The 19,033-nt window shown below is 41.8% G+C and overlaps 1 protein-coding gene across 1 annotated transcript in view; it reads right to left on the minus strand.

The window, feature by feature from the left end:
- Positions 1 to 5,050, minus strand: part of LOC139573594 (uncharacterized) — a 12,458-nt gene extending 7,408 nt beyond the window's left edge. Inside the window, exons 1-6 of the mRNA XM_071397226.1 lie at positions 4,900 to 5,050; positions 4,096 to 4,141; positions 3,816 to 4,014; positions 3,548 to 3,630; positions 2,822 to 3,059; positions 1,651 to 1,832 (exon numbers count right to left, since the gene is read on the minus strand). Coding sequence (XP_071253327.1) covers positions 1,651 to 1,832; positions 2,822 to 3,059; positions 3,548 to 3,630; positions 3,816 to 4,014; positions 4,096 to 4,125 — 732 coding nt within the window. The 5' untranslated portion in view covers positions 4,126 to 4,141; positions 4,900 to 5,050. The remainder of the gene's footprint in view (positions 1 to 1,650; positions 1,833 to 2,821; positions 3,060 to 3,547; positions 3,631 to 3,815; positions 4,015 to 4,095; positions 4,142 to 4,899) is intronic.
- Positions 5,051 to 19,033: the final 13,983 nt, after the last annotated feature.

The raw sequence follows: 19,033 nt of genomic DNA on the forward strand, positions 1-19,033 counted from the left end.
TTCCTAAAAGCCTCCTTGAGGTGCCCCATATAGTGGCCCTGTTATTGAAAATATCCCCCAATTTCAACTGACCTAAACCCAGCTTGAGCTTCATAACAACAGCAAGCCTCACAATGAATTAATTTGTAAATATTCCACCATACTGTTTTTTGTTAGTTTCCACAACTCTTGCATTCAGAGAGCTGTGTATGTTCACTGTCTGTGTCTTATTGGTCCATCAAAGTCTTGCCCCCCAGCCCTCATATCTCCTCATCGCTCTGTGTGTTTGTCTGTCTGAGTGTGTGCTGCAGGGACAGTGGTAGGCTCTAAAGCTCACGTAGGCCAAATCCCACAGGGACCACTCTCGGGACGGGAGGTAGCTTAGTGGTTAGAGCGCTGGGCCAGTACCCAAAAGGTTGCTGGATCGACTCTCCGAGCTGACAAGGTAAAATCTGGCTTTCTGCCCATGAACAAGGCAGTTAACCCACTGTTCCCCGGTAGGCTGTCATTCTAAATAAGAATTTGTTCTTAACTGACTTGCCTAGTTAAATAAAGGTTAAATATATATTTTTTATCTTTGTCCCTTTCAAGTTGTTAATTTGGATGGCAGTGGTGCCATTGTCATGATGCTTTTCATGTTGACGTACTATGTATCTCTTGTGGACATTTTTGTTGCAGATTTCATGTCCCTTTCTGTCCCTTTCCCTGTGCATGATCAAAATAAATTCCTCAAAAGATAACAAGGATAACAAAAACGTTTTATGTGAACTATCTATTCAAATGTTGTCGTCTCACTTGTCTCATAAGCCCTCCCTCCCTCCCCTCCTTCTGTCCTAAGCCATAGAGTCTGCTATAGCCCCAGGAGATTTGAGTCTGGTACATCTTTATGATGGTGCTCAGAACTCTGTTCCCGGGTAAGGGTAATACTGAGCCCCAGCCCTCTGCTCATGTAGACAGGAAATGCAGGGAGTGCCCTAGAGCCTTCACAGAGAGCACTGACCATGTCTCTGGGCACGTAGCCTGCTTCTATTTAACCCGAACCCAATAAAGGCAGACAGAGACAGCCGAGGATGTTGTGGTGGTTAGAGAACCTCCCGAGGGACCTAGCATCAAGTGATTACAGAGGAGGTCAACAAAGAGCAGCTGAGGTGCTGCCTGAAAATGCTCTGTTTTATTCATCCATTTAAAGTTATTCTGTTGTGTCGTTATTTTATTATTACATTGTTATTATCATTATGTTACACTTTTAGTATAAATTATTATATTGTCTGAATGTTAGACTATTTTAACTGTACATCTAAATGTCTTTAATACCTTGTTCGATTTTGTGCTGTACCCTGATTGAGTAAAGAGGAGGCGGTATAGTTTATCAGGATGGACGCGAGGTCTGACAGCAATGAGGAACAGATTGGTGTGTGGAGGAAAACGAGAAGGAAGAGAAAGGTGTAAAAAACACAGGGGAGTGAGACACGGAGGGTGGCAAAGGATGGGTAGTTCAGATGAATGAGAGTCATAGTGTGAGAAAGGGCGAAGAGGAGAGAGCAGATTGATCTGGGCTAGGACGTGATATGTGTAAAGCAAGAGGCCTGTAGTTGAGACTACAGGAAACGAAAGCAGACAAAGGTTTGTTTTAGGGACACAGCCATAGAGAGGATTCTAGGTGTTTCTCACCCTTTCGGTAGCATCCTGTAGCATCACCATGGCCTGCTCCAGCCTGTTTCTGAGCTTCAGCAGGCGGTGGTACAGCTGCAGGCTCAGACAGAGCAGGAGGCTTCGGAACCGCGTCCACAACCCAGGCTCATCCTCCCCATCTTCATCCTCAAACTGCTGTGTCCTCCTCTCCCACTCTAGGCCTGGGGAACACACAGAGGCAAGTCAAAAGACAAATATGGTGTGGTCAACTCAACAGAAAGATGTAGATGTGTCTTTGTTGCCAAAACTTGCCCTCGTAACTGTAGCGTCCAATATTCGAAGCAGACTGGACACAGCCATATTGACAGAGCGAGGTGTTAGGGTCATATACTTCCCACTGGGCACACACTGGTTGAATCAACGTTGAACCAATGTGGAGTAGACATTGAATTGACGTCTGTGTGCCCAGTGGGAAGGCTATGTGTCATTTCTTCCACACAGGCATCACAACTCCTTTCACCCCTTCCAAACACCTCTTCCCCCACACACAGAGGATCATCAGTGTGACACACTGTCTGATCAACACAGTCTATGCACTCTACAATTACACACCATCATCTAAAAACATGCTTGATTGTTTACATGTTGATGAATGATGAAAGGAAATAGTATTTACAAGCACACTTTATATTTCAAGTGAGGATATGAGTCAGTATGATTTGATAATGTACTGCAATGTTACCAAGACAACAGTGCATCACATCAATCTGGTTTTCATGTTGATTTGATCTCCTTTACAGACAGCAGATATCAATTATACTCTATTTTAATGAGTTAATTACTATATGTTTTCCTATGATTAAAATATTTACAAAACAACACAATAGAAAGATTTGAAAATAAGTTTTTATTCTCAAATCTGTTATTATGGATGTCATTGTGTATTAGAACAGCCTCAAAGCAAATTAGTAGGGACATTATCAAACACTTGAAGAGCATTATCGCCCCCCTGTGGTAAAGCTCAGAAAGCAGCAATAGGATGACCATGCAGATTGTGGTGTACACTGTATACTCTTACCTGACTTTAGACCAAAGACCTCATAAAGCATTCATGAATACACTTCAGCGGAAAGACAGCCTCCCAATCCACCATTCGGCAGAGACTGTGTAAAGTGCACTAGCCCCTCCACTACCCTCCACCCAAACTCACGCAGTGTAGCCGTCAGGGGCATGTACTTGGCCATGGCCTCCTCTGAGCGTGTGAGGATGTCGTCCAGGCCCGAGGTGGCCATCTGACCCAGCTGTGACTCCTGCAGAGCTAGGAGGTAGTACCAGGTGGCATCAGTCAGCTTGTCCCAGCGCCCCTGTATCCCGTCCAGCTCATCATTCACACGAAGTTGCACGTCATCCAGGGTCAGAAAGAAGGCATCCTTCAGGTGACCCAATACCTGTGGGGAGGATGGTGGGTGGAGGAGAGGAGGGTTGTAGGGAATAGGGTGATAAAGAAGTAGCAGGGTGTTGAGATAATGAAAGAAGTGAAAGATGGCGAGTGAAGAAAAGGGGGGAGGTGGGAGTGGTAGAATAGTTGTAGATTATAAGGCAGAAAGAAAGGGAGAGAGGCAGTTTGGAATTTAGAAAAAGGGAGAAATAATCAGTCAGAGCAACAGTAGGATGTTATAAATGGAATCCTTCCAACATGATTAATGGTCAGCAGCAGTAACCTTCCACATAGTCTAACACCATGCAAACTTAATGTCAATGTCAACTATTGAAACTCTGGTAATGCATCTAATAGACTATAAAGTGGTGTGAAAGGTCAGTTAATGCTGGAACAATCAGAATGTGTCTACGATAACAGACCAGTCAGTCAGGCTCACACACTGCATCATCACCCACTGGGCCAGGCAGAACAGAAACAGAGAGAGAAGACACCCACCTCCTCTGTAGACTGGTGCAGGACGGGAAAGTTCTTTTCCAGCTGGTCCAAGCCCATACAAGCATAGTTATTGACGACCTCAACTGCAATATGGAGGAGAGAACCAATGGTGAGGGAAGGAAACCAAAAGTTAGAGTTATTTGGTGGTAGCGGTGGCATCCATGTTAAAGTTATTCACATTTTGCATTTTATATTTGATGGCAGATGAGAGTTATAAGGCAATAGGGTAGAATAAATCAGTAGAGTTTTCAGTATTCAGTGTACTCACTCTGGGGTTCCAGACTAAGTAGGAGGGGGGTGGCACGGAGAATGGCAGCCTGGGACACATTACGCACCCCAATCTCAGCCACGCCCCCAACCACACCCAGGAGCGGGTAACGGCCCTTTACGTCCGTGTAAACTGAAACAACAGATTTCAGGGCGGAGTCGAAGAGCGGCAGACTAGCCACCCGTTGCACGGCGTTGGCCTGGAGAAAGAAGGACAATTTACTCCCTTGAAATCAAGCGTTTAACCCCTGGTTATTGTTTTTATATATTTTCCAGCTCACCTCAATGTAATGATTATTTGTGTACGACATGTCCTTTTCACCAATCCTGTAAAACAGAATATGTAGAAAGAGTGAATTACCTTAGTGACTGTCAGGCAAACACCTCATAGGGACACAGGGGGCAAAGCAGAATGCCCCAAGCAGTCTTTCCCACATCTGTTTCATAATGACTTTCTTATCTTGAATCTAACATCCTGTTTACATGGTAATGTCAGCTGCTAGGGTGCCACAATGATAACAGTTGTTCTATGCTCCTAGCATGCAAATCTAGTTATCCCTTCAATGGGCGCTGACCATACCCAAGGAGGATGACAGTGAACAATGGGAGTCGTGAAAGGGAATGAACTGTTCAGCAGTGCTGCAATGAAGAAACCATTTCAAACAATTCTGTAATTAATTTAAGCAACAGTAAGGAACTCAATAAATATTTACATAAACCAGAGGTCATCCATCCTTACATCAAGGTTTTAGTATGATCAAATATTAAGCCACAGCCTAGTGGCATTGACCAGAAACATAAACACAGAAAGCAATTCTGCTCACACTATCAAATTTAAAGGAAAATATTGAAAGACAAGACAATTATATGCTTCAAATAAGATCAAGTAAGCAGAGCTTTGGATAGAATTACTGTCAATGATATATATAAAAACTATATGCCAACATAGGCTACCACTAACACCTTGTTGTAGCCCAGGCTAATGACTCCATCTGCCTTAAGTTTGACCAACTAGGTAGCCTCGCCTAGGCAAATAAGGAAACATTTCTTGAAGGCGGATAAAAACGATGGAATAACATTCTTACCTCTGAAAATTGTGGTTTTAAAGATTTGAAGTATAATATGAAATTTAACAAACTCTTCTTCAAGTGTTTATGCAGGTCTGGCTTGCACAACTTTCAATTCAGCCTATCAACTCCTGAACTTCCAGAGCCTTTCAGCACTAAATAAGTATAGCTGCTGAAGTGCGCGGGTTATGACATCTTTGCAATTCGTAAAGGACGCGCATGTGATCGAACTGCGAATCACAGTTTTGCATTCAGCAATTAGAGGAGCATAGCAAATTGACAGATACGTTGCTTCTGCATTGATATTTCATGCATATTATTAGACTTTACGCCACCAGAAAAGCAGCCCCTGGATGTATTTTTTGTTGTTGCTTGTTTATAGCCTTGTACAGTTTGCAAAGTGCAAGCTTGTTATTTTTCTTGTTCTGTGGTGGAATGTCTACAACAGTCACGATAACAGCTGAAAACACCCTCCGGAGGTAGAAGGGTCAGCATTTGAACATCAGGTATTCCAAGACGGCTGAACAGGATTCTGAAGCCTGAGCGCTCAGTCTAAATTAAAGCCTAGGTCTACTACTTAGCCCTTCAAAAACTGTACTAGAAACTTAATGTTGAAGTAGGGGCTTTTAATATCCTATACCTTGCAACAGTCACTGAATAAATAAATGAAACATGCATAAGTGATTTGATTTCCAAAGCATAATTGGAAACACCATACACCGATTCAATCAGAAAACATGAATAGGCCTACAGGCACAAGATTGAGTCAACTTTCTGTGACTACTGAAATTATTCAGAGATGAAGTTGCTCAAGGTCTTAAGAGGGATTGACCTTGACATAGTAGATGATGTTACAACTTTTGAAAAGATTTTAAAAGTATCTGAAAGCTTACTACAACCCTATTAGTCGTGTAGGTAGACTAATACATTGATTAGGGTCTAGCTAAACATGGCAAACTATAGCTGTGCCACTTAACTTCATTACTTAGTGGTCCTGGTTGGTAGGCTAACATAACATGGGCTCCTGAGTGGCGCAGTGGTCTAAGGCGCCACTACAGAAACCCTGGTTCGAATCCAACTGGCCGTGATTGGGAGTTGCATAGTGCACAATCGGCCCAGCGTTGTCTGGGTTTGGCTGGTGTAGGCCGCCATTGTAAATAAGAATTTGTTCTTAACTGACTTGCCTAGTTAAATAAATAACAGCACCATCAATGTACACAGAGCCCCACTTGAGGAGGCTATTAAAGTTCGTCAGCTCTAATGACTCAATTATGTGAACCAGTTTAGAAGTGACGTGTGATGATATGGAAAAAACAACCCAAGAAACTTTCAAGTTAACTAATCTGGGCATTTCCAAAATTTAACAGAGGATACATTGTGTGAAACCTATGTTCTTAGTTGCCCGAAGCTAATTTCAATGAAATGCCACAGATATCATTAAACAGAGTTTCACTGACATTAACAGCTCCTACCAACAAGCCATAAGACTGCTGAACAGTTCATCAAAAGGGTACCTGGACTATTTGCATTGACCCCCTTGTTTTATTATTATTTCTTGCAATGATACAGGATTTTGTCCTCTTGCACAGGATCAATGTACACTCACTGGACTCTAACCACACACACTACACTGACACTCCAACACACACACACACACACACACACACACACACACACACACACACACACACACACACACACACACACACACACACACACACACACACACACACACACACACACACACACACACACACACACACACACACACACACACACACACACACACACACACACACACAGCTGCTACTCTCTGTTTATTATCTATGTATAGTCACTTTAACCCTACCTACATGTACATATTACCTTAATTACCTTGACTACACCGTAACCCTGCGCATTGACTCGGTACCGGTACCTCTTGTACATAGCCTTGTTATTGTTATTTTTATTGTGTTACTAATTTTCCTTTAGTTTATTTAACAAGTTTTTCTTACTTACTTTTAAATACTCTGCATTGTTGGTTAAGGGCTCGTAAGTAAGCATTTCAGGGGTAAGGTTGTATTCGGCGCATGTGACAAATAAAATTGGATTTGATTAGGCCTAACTACTTGACCTGAACAAAGGCCAACTGTGGTAAAACTTGTTTTATTTTCTACACTATTACTTCCATTTTCCCAGATCTCATCCATTATAGAGCAAAGGAGGCATCTTTATTGAACTTCATTCCCACATTCAAGAACATTTTCATGTTTTCTTTCTAATAAAACAATCCTTCTATCACAGTTGAAGGCTGATTCTTAGTTTAGAGGGAAAGATACTAGCTTAAGGTAAAGGTTATTCACATCATACACTTTGTCTTATTTCAAGCCAAATCTGAAATTGAGATAATTTCAGTTTCCAAGGAGTGGAATGCACTTGACATGAATGGACTTCTGTATAGTGGAAGTTCCCAGAAGCCCTGCTGAATTTCACAGATGACTCCATGTCAAATCTGACCATAATTCTATCCTCCTGACTCCTGCTTACAAGCAGGAAAGCAGGAAGCACCAGTGACTCGGCCTATAAAAAAGTGGTCAGATGAAGCAGATGCTAAGCTACAGGACTGTTTTGCATGCACAGACTGGAATATGTTCTGGGATTCTTCTGATGACATTGAGGAGTACACCACATCAGTGACTGGCTTCATCAATAAGTGCATTGATGGCGTCATCCCCACAGTGACTGTACGTACATACCCCAACCAGAAGCCATGGATTACAGGCAACATCCGCACTGAGCTAAAGGGTAGAGCTGCCGCTTTCAAGGAGCGGGACACTAAACCGGAAGCTTATACGAAATCCCGCTATGCCCTCCGATGAACCATCAAACAGGCAAAGCGTCAATACAAGACTAAAATCGAATCGTACTACATTGGCTCTGACGCTCGTCGGATGTGGCAGGGCTTGCAAACTATTACAGACTACAAAGGGACAAAGGGAAGCACAGCTGAGAGCTGGCCAGTGAAACGAGCCTACCAGATGAGCTAAATTACTTCTATGCTCGCTTCGAGGTAAGTAACACTGAAACATGCCAACATTCACAAGGCCGCAGGGCCAGACGGATTACAAGGACGTGTACTCCGAGCATGCACTGACCAACTGGCAAGTGTCTTCACTGACATTTTCAACATTTCCCTGTCTGAGTCTGTAATACCAACATGTTTCAAGCAGACCACCCATAGTCCCTGTGCCCAAGAACACTAAGGTAACCTGCCTAATTGACTACCAACCCGTAGCACTCGCGTCTGTAGCCATGAAGTGCTTTGAAAGGCTGGTCCAGGGCTCACATGAACACCATTATCCCAGAAACTCTAGACCCACTCCAATTTGCATACCACCCCAACAGATCCACAGATGATGCAATCTCTATTGCACTCCACACTGCCCTTTCACACATGGACAAAAGGAACACCTATGTGAGAATGCTATTCATTGACTACAGCTCAGCGTTCAACACCATAGTGCCCTCAAAGCTCATCACTAAGCTAAGGACCCTGGGACTAAACACCTCCCTCTGCAACTGGATCCTGTACTTGCTGACGGGCCGCCCCCAAGTTGTAAGGGTAGGTAACAACACATCCGCCACGCTGATCCTCAACACGGGGGCCCCTCAGGGGTGCGTGCTCAGTCCTCTCCTGTACTCCCTGTTCACCCATGACTGCATGGCCAGGCACGACTCCAACACCATCATTAAGTTTGCAGATAACACACCAGTGGTAGGCCTGATCACTGACAAAAACGAGATAGCCAATAGGTAGGTCAGAGACCTGACCGTGTGGTGCAAGGACAACAACCTATCCCTCAATGTGATCAGACAAAGGAGATGATTGTGGACTACAGGAAAAGGAGGACAGAGCACGCCCCCATTCTCATCGACTGGGGCCAAACTTCCTGCCATCCAGGACCTCTATACCAGAGGAAGGCCCTAAAAATGGTCAAAGAGTCCAGCCACCCTAGTCATAGACTGTTCTCTTTGCTACCACACGGCAAGCGGTACCGAAGCACCAAGTCGAGATCCAAGAGGATTCTAAACAGCTTCTACCCCCAAGTCATAAGACTCCTGAACAGCTAATCAAAGGACTACCCAGATCCTATTTTTACACTGCTGCAACTCTCTGTTATTATCTATGCATAGTCACTTTAATAACTCTACCTACAGTACTGTTCAAAAGTTTGGGGTCACTTAGAAATGTTTTTATAGAATATCTACATAGGCGTACAGAGGCCCGTTATCAGCAACCATCACTCCTGTGTTCCAATGGCATGTTGTGTTAGCTAATCCAGGTTTATAAATTTCAAAGTCTAATTGATCATTAGAAAACCTTTTTGCAATTATGTTAGCACAGCTGAAAACTGTTGATTAAAGAAGCAATAAAACTGGCCTTCTTTGGTCTAGTTAAGTATCTGCAGCATCAGCATTTGTGGGTTCGATTACAGGCAAAAAATCGTCAGAAACAAAGAACTTTCTTCTGAAACTTGTCAGTCTATTCTTGTTCTGAGAAATGAAGGCTGTTCCATGCGAGAAATTGCCAAGAAACTTAAGATCTCGTACAACGCTGTGTACTACTCCCTTCACAGAACAGCGCAAACTGGCTCTAACCAGAATAGAAAGAGGAGTGAGAGGCCCCGATGCACAACTGAGCAAAAGTACATTAGAGTATCTAGTTTGAGAATAGATAAATAGATAAATAGTACCCGCATAACACCAGTCTCAACGTCAACAGTGAAGAGGCGACTCTGGGATGCTGGCCTTCTAGGCAGAGTTCCTCGGTCCAGTGTCTGGGTTCTTTTGTCCATCTTAATCTTTGATTTTTATTGGCCAGTCTGAGATATGGCTTTTTCTTTGCAACTCTGCCTAGAAGTCTACCTGTTATATTCAGCGCATGTGACAAATAAAATTAGATTTTATCCCCCCAAAAAGCATGGAAGATGTCCTTGATGCAGCACATAGGTAGCCTCAAGCATATCCACAGGTCACATAATAGCTTCTTCCTTAAAAAGTCCATGTGACATGACTGTATTAAGTGGTGTAAACGCATTAACACAGAAATTATTGATTTGTGTGCTTTTATGGGATAAATAGAGTCATAAGACCAATGGTCTTTATGAGCTCAAGTAAAAAGAGGAACTGTACACTAAAGATTCATATTGGCAGGTGTCTTATCTTAATTTCATTTTCTTCAAACAATACAAAACAAAACATACACAGAGGCTACAAAAGACAACATACAGAAGCACACAAACATCAACTACATCACTCGTGCCCAGACCCACCTGTTCTCACCCATATCTCCAGTGCCTGCACTACTCTCTGCCACATGTCCTTGAATTGCACCATTTTGTTCCTCTCCGTCACCTACGTTCTTTCAATATTCAGATAATGACGCATATGATTTTTCCATTGTCTTAACGATGAAGGATAGGTTGATTTCCAGTTAAATATATGTTTTTTCAAGACAATTGACGAGAAGAGTATTGTCCAACCCATCGGCTATCTCACTGCCCCACTCATATGGCATGTCTTGAAATATGCAGACAGACGGATTAAAAGTAGGCCTACATTTATATTGTAATACTTCTGACAGCTAACTTTCTAACTCTGACCCTAATTTTGGGATTTCACCATTCCCAGAAGGCATGGATTATTGAGGCATTGTTAGTTTTACACTTAAGACATGACTGTCGTTGTGCTGTATCATTTGTGAATGATGCTTCTTGTATAATACATTCTGTACATTAGTTTATACTGAAAAACAAAACAAAACACATGGAAAATGAAAAGTGGATCGATGATGGCTAGAAGACCGGCGACGCCGACCGCCGAGCGCCGCCCGAACAAGGAGAGGACCCGACTTCGGCGGAAGTCTTAATTCTGTCATGGAAATAAATGTATTTCCTATTACCGTCATTTACGGTTTCTATGCCTTTAGTTTTCCATGTGGACCATTTTATCGGTGGATTATGAAAAGATATCCAATGATTGTTCCATAGGGCTGTGATTTTAAGGAGTGATATTGATTCTTGTATAGTCCGTTAAATGTTCTTCCATATTGTTATATTGTTCTTAACTTTGAAGTTATTAATGTTCTTATCTTTATCATTTGAAAATAGACACGTGAAAAGATTCTGGGGGTGAGTATGCAAATCTTCAATATCTGATTCAGAGGGGTTTGGGTTAAGTGCGGAAGACACATTTCAGTTGAATGCATTCAGTTGTACAACTGACTAGGAATCCCCCTTTCCCTTTCCCTTAACCCTTATTTACTCATTGTTCTTCTTTAGTGCATTTATCAATATGTCTCAAGTAAAAGCCTTGGGTGGCAAGGTGATTCAATTGCAAGTCAGACTTAGGGAGATTTTATTTGCCCACATAAAGTCTGTTATTGCCGAGTATACTTTTTTTAAAGAATGTCTTCGGTGGGGTAATTGGTATTACCGAAAATAAATATTACAACTTTGGGAGCAATGCCATTCTGAAGAGGTTTGTTCTATCTGTAAGATTCATGGGAAGATTGCTCCATTTAAGTTCCATTTAAATTCATCTGCTCTGATATGGTTGAGTAATGGGATAGAGTTATCTTTATATATTTGTTGTTTGTTGTCACTTATTAAGCATCTTAAGTTTTAGATATTTTTTTGTGGTCCCCAAAGGATTGCATGAGTTAATATTTTATGAGTCCTGTCTAATTCTTTCTGCAAGCGGTTCAATTGCCAGCGATAACAGAAATGGGGAGAGATGACATCCCCGTCTTGTGCCCCTTTCTAAAGCAATTTTGTCAGATAATGTTGTATTTGTGTACATGTATATTTTTGCTTCAGGATATTTATATAATATTTTTATTAAATGTATTATTTCAGCTGGAAAGTTGAAGGCTTCCAAAGTTTTGAATAGAAAAGGCCATTCAAGACGGTCGAAAGCCTTTTCGGCATCAACAACCATTATTGATACATCTATATCTTGTTTTTCAGTGTATTGTATTGTACTGAAATATGTTATTGTATTTGTTTGTAAATGTATATTTTTAATAAACCCTGTTTAATTAATATGTATTGTCTGGTTAGACTTTTGCCATTCTGTTGCTTGAGAAGATGGAGCGAACCAAGATGGAGCGAACCATTACCTCATACGTGAAGAAATGGCTGGGTGTCCCACGATGCCTGAGTAACATCGGCCTCTATGCCAAAGGGGTCCTTGAACTACCTCTTATAAGTCTAACGGAGGAGTACAAGTGCTCTAAAGTAAGATTTAGATGACATTGAAGGACTCCAAAGACCAGACCATTAGCAAGGCTGCACCTCCCCTACAAACTGGACGGAAATGGACATCATCCAAGGCTGTGCAGCAAGCAACATCAGCCCTGAGACACCAAGACATTGTGGGGAATATCCAGCATGGAAGAGGAGGCTTTGGCCTGGCAGCAAGCAAACCAACATTCCATAAGGCAACAACATCTGAACGCAGGAAGCTGGTGGTCGAGGAGGTGCGCAGACACGAGGAGACTGCAAGAAGTGCAAAGGCTGTCTCTCTTGCTAAACAAGGGCAATGGACGCGGTGGGAAGGCCTGGAGAGGAGAAAGATCAACTGGAGTGAGCTTTGGCAAATGGAGGCAAGCAACATCAGCTTCATCATAAGAGCTGTTTATGATGTGCTTCCATCACCAAAAAACCTACATCAATGGTATGGCGAGGACCTGACCTGCCCCCTCTGCCCAGCTCCAGTGACTCTCAGGCATATAATGACAGGTTGCAAGACCAGCCTCTCACAAGGCCGCTACACCTGGAAGCACAATCAGGTCCTCAAGAGCCTGGCTGCAGCACTTGAGACCAAGAGGAGTGCAACCAATTCATTACCTCCAAAAGCAAGCAATCCCGTCAAAACAACAACATTCATCCGGGAGGGACAGAAAAGGCTCAAGCATCCTCCTACGAAGCCAGAAACTGGACACCTAGCCATGGCCCGGGACTGGAAGATGCTTGTCGATATTGGCCAGCAACTCATTTTTCCACCTGAGATTGCTTCTACCAACCTTAGGCCAGACATGGTACTCTGGTCCCCTTCACGAAAGGCTGTGCACATCATAGAGCTCACAGTCCTGTGGGAAAACTCTGTTGAAGAGGCCTACGAGCGTAAGAAACTGCGTTACACAGAGTTGGCAGCAGACGCAACTCAGCGTGGCTGGAATGCAAAAGTCTGGCCAGTTGAAGTGGGATGCAGTGGATTCGTGGCTTCTTCCACCATCAGGTTGCTGAAAGAACTTGGAATCCATGGACAGGCTCTGCGGCAGACCGTCAGAGCAGTTTCTCAAGCAGCTGAAAGAGGCAGCCAGTGGATCTGGATCAAACGGAAGGACCCTTGCTGGGCTATAACTTCATGACCCCCCACCCCCACCTGAGAACCCAATTCAGATCTGAGGTATGCGGTCAGCTTTAGGGCTGGCTCAGGGAAGAGAACGCCCCTGCCTTGCATAGTCCCGTGGGAAATCTTAATTGGGCATGGGACACAAGCTAAGGCTTGATCACCCTTTAGCTGGCCACCTTTGATGAGGGTGTTTAGTGATTAAAAGCCGAAACACCCACTGATTCGAAGGCACACTACTGAGGATGTGTCCCAAAATTGACATCTTAACCCAGTCTAAGAAATAAACCTCCCATGCCACTCTGTCAACATCACGGCAAATCTCATGTGAGTGCATACCATCTATTGGCACAATGGACAGTTTTAACATCTCGTCCCGTGTTTTATGATTCTTCTTATGAGTCCTGTCTAATTCTTTCTGCAAGCGGTTCAATTGCCAGCGATAACAGAAATGGGGAGAGATGACATCCCCATCTTGTGCCCCTTTCTAAAGCAATTTCGTCAGATAATGTTGTATTTGTGAACATGTATATTTTTGCTTCAGGATATTTATATAATATTTTTATTAAATGTATTATTTCAGCTGGAAAGTTGAAGGCTTCCAAAGTTTTGAATAGAAAAGGCCATTCAAGACGGTCGAAAGCCTTTTCGGCATCAACAACCATTATTGATACATCTATATCTTGTTTTTCAGTGTATTGTATTGTACTGAAATATGTTATTGTATTTGTTTGTAAATGTATATTTTTAATAAACCCTGTTTAATTAATATGTATTGTCTGGTTAGACTTTTGCCATTCTGTTGCTTATAAACTTTGTATTTATTTTATTTTGTAGTCTGCAGTGCTATCCAGATTTTCCTGGTTTTAAATATAACTGAAATAACAGTTTGATAGAATGTGGTGAAAATTCTACCTTTAACTAATAATGAGGAGAGGCAAAGTCAATAATCAATCAAGGTATTACTTTTATAAAAAATATATTATAATAAGGAGGCTGGTCGCACCACTCACGCAGGTAAAATGGAGTAAGAGCCTCCTGTACGAAGCTACCCCATGCAAGAATCTGCAAAACACGTGACCCTATGTATGTGTATGTGTGTGTGAGGGGAGACAACTGGGTGAAAAGGTTGCCTCAGTCTGTCGCAACTGAGTGAGGACAATAGGGGCCAGAATGACAGGAAGTCACTCCAGATATACTTACTCTAACAGTAGCTCAACGCTTCCCCCAAGTTGGGCAAGCAAGCGCCTTTGACTGTTGGCCCAGATAATGTATGGTCGTACTGATCACACACACACAAAACTTTAATCTTTCGCCCAGAAACAGGCTCCAAACAGAACAATAGCTCTATCACTGATGTGCAGAAAATAACATTTTGCCCCGTCTCCAGTTAAGCTAAGAGGAACTAGCTAGTTTCTGTCAGCTCTTGGCTGAGCGCCCAGATTTCATGGGGTCATGCTACACACAGAACAGTTAGAACGGGCCTCTTATTAATGCACACACACTTTTCTATCTTATATGAGTTAGTTTCTTTAACAATCTCAAGCCCAATGCCTAGGCTTAAAGAATTATATTTTAGTAGACAAGCATTAGTAAGGTTTAACAGAAAATACCATCACAACATGGAACTACAAAGCACTGAATTGATGGACCTGTGTTGTCATTTGTTTAAATAGGGGCGCTACTTTGTCCCAGAATGTATAATACAATTCTATGGAAAAGCCATCCATACCTGGTTATTTTCTCCATGTCAATGTTTTAACACTGTCTAATATCTATTTTGGGGTGATTTCTATTTTTAGTGATTATTTTTTGTCTGCTGATAGTTGCTTTATGATTGTTTAATCTAACACGGCTGTAGGATCAGTCCAACTATTGTTACATTCTGATTTGTATAGATTTTCATAGAATCTTTTAAAATTGTCATAAATAGTGTTGTTGTTTCTAATTAAAGCATTTGTATCCTTATCTTTTAAAATTATAAGATAGTGACATCTTTTTATTTTTATTTAATTTCTAACTCAGATAAAAATTTTGCTGTATGAGATTATCATTCCCCTAATGTACACCTTAAAAGCTTCCCAAATTATGTTGGGGGTGGGCTTTTCTCTGTCCTCTACTTTTTAAATGTATGTATATAATACATTTCGGGTCTTGATGATGCGCTCTGTTCATTCACCATAATCTGTTAGTTGTTTGTGTGTAATTAAGCATGATACAGGAGAATGATCTCATATGTCATGGCTTTTTGAACCCAGTAAATTGTTGAGTGCATTTTTTGGGGGGGAAAATGTACTAAATAGCTTTTCTTACTATCAGATAAAAGGAGTAGTCTTTTGTAGTTGGGAATAACAATCTCCAGGTGTCCTGTAAATTATTTGAAGCTATGACATATTTTAGCCTCTTTGGAGGCTCCTTGAATTTGCCTTTTTTTATTGCTATGTCGGTTTAAGTGGTCAAATGAGTGATTTAGGTTTCCATATAAAATAATAGCTTCTGTCTGGATTCGATCGAATATAGCTTGAATTCCATCTAACAACACCAGATTTGCCCCGGGGGATGTACAATTAAATCAATGTGTATATTATTCACTATGTAAGGTACAATTCAACATTAGAAAACAGCCTTCTTGGTCCGTGTGCTGGGATATAAGGGAAAAAGGTGTATTCTTATGTCCTAATGGTAGGAAGAAGCATAGGCCTCCACAACACAGGTCCTCTTTAAATCTTAAATTTCTCCTTATTTTTAAATGTAACTCTTGCAGCAAAACTACATCTGCTGATAATCTCTTTAAATATTCAAGAACTTTGTGCTTTTTTTGACATCATGGAGCCTGTGCACATTCCATGTAATAAGTTGGCTTTTGTTGGTCTTTACTTGCATAGAATCAAAGTTGACCTTGTCTGTTCCATTTATCATTGAAGAATCAGATAACACATTTTAGCAGACATGTCATATAAGGGCGGTGGACATAGTATGAATGAATAGTTATTGTATACTTTACCTATATAGAACATGTGAACATGTATACTGGGCAGACATTAAACAGAGAACACACAAAACAAAAACAAAAAAACATAAAGCAAAGTACTTCTTTGTACTTTGAGCTGCTGTGTCTTTTTAGGCCATTTAAGCTCCAACTGCTCTCCTAATGTACCAAAAATATGTGAATTATGTCTTTGCAAATACATTGGAGAAAGACCGCCACTTAAGTCCTTTGGTCAGTTTGTAATACCTTGTGAATTCAATTAAAGTATAGTGGCTGGTGGGCTCTACTTGAGGAGAGTGGATCCACCAAGAGACCAAATCAAATCAAATCAAATGTTATTTGTCACATACACATGGTTAGCAGAAGTTAATGCGAGTGTAGCGAAATGCTTGTGCTTCTAGTTCCGACAATGCAGTAATATCCAACGAGTAATCTAACCTAACAATTTCACAACAATTACCTTACACACACAAGTGTAAAGGAATAAATAAGAATAAGTACATAAAAAAATATATGAATGAGTGATGGTATAGAACGGCATAGGCAAGATGCAGTGGATGGTATAGAGTACAGTATATACATATGAGATGAGTAATGTAGGGTATGTAAACATATAAAGTGGCATTGTTTAAAGTGGCTAGTAATACATTACATCAAGATGGCAAGATGTAGTAGATGATATAGAGAAGGACTTTGTGACCGAAGTGAGATGAGTGAAGGGCGGCAACACACATACTTCAAAGAAGTGTCTGATGCCCTACTAGCCACCCCGTCCCAATCTCCACTCAATAACCAATAACCACCATTGAATCTAAGCTATCAAGGCAAACAAGGACTAATAATAATTGGCCCAGCATCGTCCGGGTTTGACGTGCCTAGTTAAATAAAGGTTAAATAAAAACATGATTTTTCTTTTTAAATTACTTGACATCGTCTCCTAATCTGTACAGAACTTTTATTCATTTTACAGCAGGTTTTAAAGTCACCAAAATAAATACAAATACATTGCAGTATAGATCAATCCTTCCTTCCTTCCCTCTCTCCCAACACAAATGTATCCCTCTCCCCCTCTCCCTCCCAGTTTTACTCCACCTTTACCCCACCCAAGCCAAGCTTGTCCCAACCTCCCATTTTTGCCCAACCAAGCCAAGCTTGTCCCTACCTCCCATCCTTACCCAACCAAGCCAAGCTTGTCCCAACCTCCCATCTTTTCCCACCCTCCCTTCCTCTCAGACACACTCACCCCCATCTATCCATCTACTAACTAATCCATTCTCATACATTCCCACACAACATATACTCTATGCATCCACACACCCATTCTCTCCCACCCTCCTACACATATTCACCATCCCTCACACTCCCATTCATGCGCGCACACACACACACACACACACACACACACACACACACACACACACACACACAATGCCCGCTTAACCCGGAAGCCAGCCGCACCAATTTGTCGGAGGAAACACCCCCTCTACCGTGTCAGCGCGCATGCGCCCGGTCCGCCACAGGAATTGCTAGAGCGCGATTGGTCAAGGACATCCCAGCCGGACAAACCCTCCCTAACCCGGACGACGCTGGGCTAATTGTGCGCCGCCCCATGAGTCTCCCAGTCGCGGCCGGTTGTGAAAGAACCTGGACTCGAACCAGGATCTCTAGCGGCCCTATAACCACAGTTTTGTCTATACAAAATGGAGCTACTCACACCCAATGTTCCCTCAACATAAAAAATGCACTGAGCAAATTTCAGGTCTGCTTGAATGTTGTGAAAAATCTGTGCAACTTCCAGCGCACATTTACTGTGAACACTGAAGCTGTACCTGCTTTAAGTTACAGTTTTAACAGTGATCAAGTAGGCTACTGTGGCTATTTGATCATAATGAAGGAAAACGCTTCCCATAACATGAAAATAGCTGTTCTATCATTCAGCCTACAGTAGCAGCCAATGTGTTGTGTTCAATGCCTACATTCCACAAGACTTTTGAAAAAAAACATGCAGTGCTTGACATTAACCTGTTTATCCACTTGTCCTTCAGATATTGAAGTGACTGAAAACTTTGTTTTAATGCAAGAAACTACATAAAAAATCAAATACATTATTATTCCCATACCATTATTACAGAGAATCAGACAAATTATGCTACGCTGTGCTAATTGGCTACTTAGCTTATTCAAGACCATCTAAAAATACAACACATCCCTTTAAGACATAAAAAAGCTCTTTACCTGACTAGCTTTTCAAAGATGGCTACTGCAGCTCTGATATGGTTAAGGCGCACCGGTCTGAGTAGAGTATAGGCCTGAGTCGTGCCTGTCAATGCGATAGAATCCTACTCTAATGCGCTCTGCCTACAAGAAAATCACACCCCATACCTCCTCTTTTTTCTTCTTCTTCTGTGGGTTTTATGGTAGACTACAACCCAAAAAGGTGTATTGGACAGATTGAAAAAACAAGATTAAAAGAAAATCCACACGTGATATGGAAAACGAACTTAATTACGCCAAATAAAAATAGTACATTGAAAAATCCAAACAAACTCCCACTTCATTCTTTCCTTCAAATCTCTATATCTCCCTTCTCAGGCTCTAGGCCCTGAGAGGGTGGTACGGCTTGTGACAATACTCCATGCAACTCCTCCACAGAGAAATCTTTCAGTCCCAAGAACCGCTCCGCTGCATCCACAATGAAATACATTTTCCTGTACCTCCTCTCCATCTTGGCAGTGCCATCAATCACTATAGCTACACTACATGACC

This window comes from Salvelinus alpinus, chromosome 4, assembly GCF_045679555.1.
Source record: "Salvelinus alpinus chromosome 4, SLU_Salpinus.1, whole genome shotgun sequence".
NCBI lineage: Eukaryota > Metazoa > Chordata > Actinopteri > Salmoniformes > Salmonidae > Salvelinus > Salvelinus alpinus.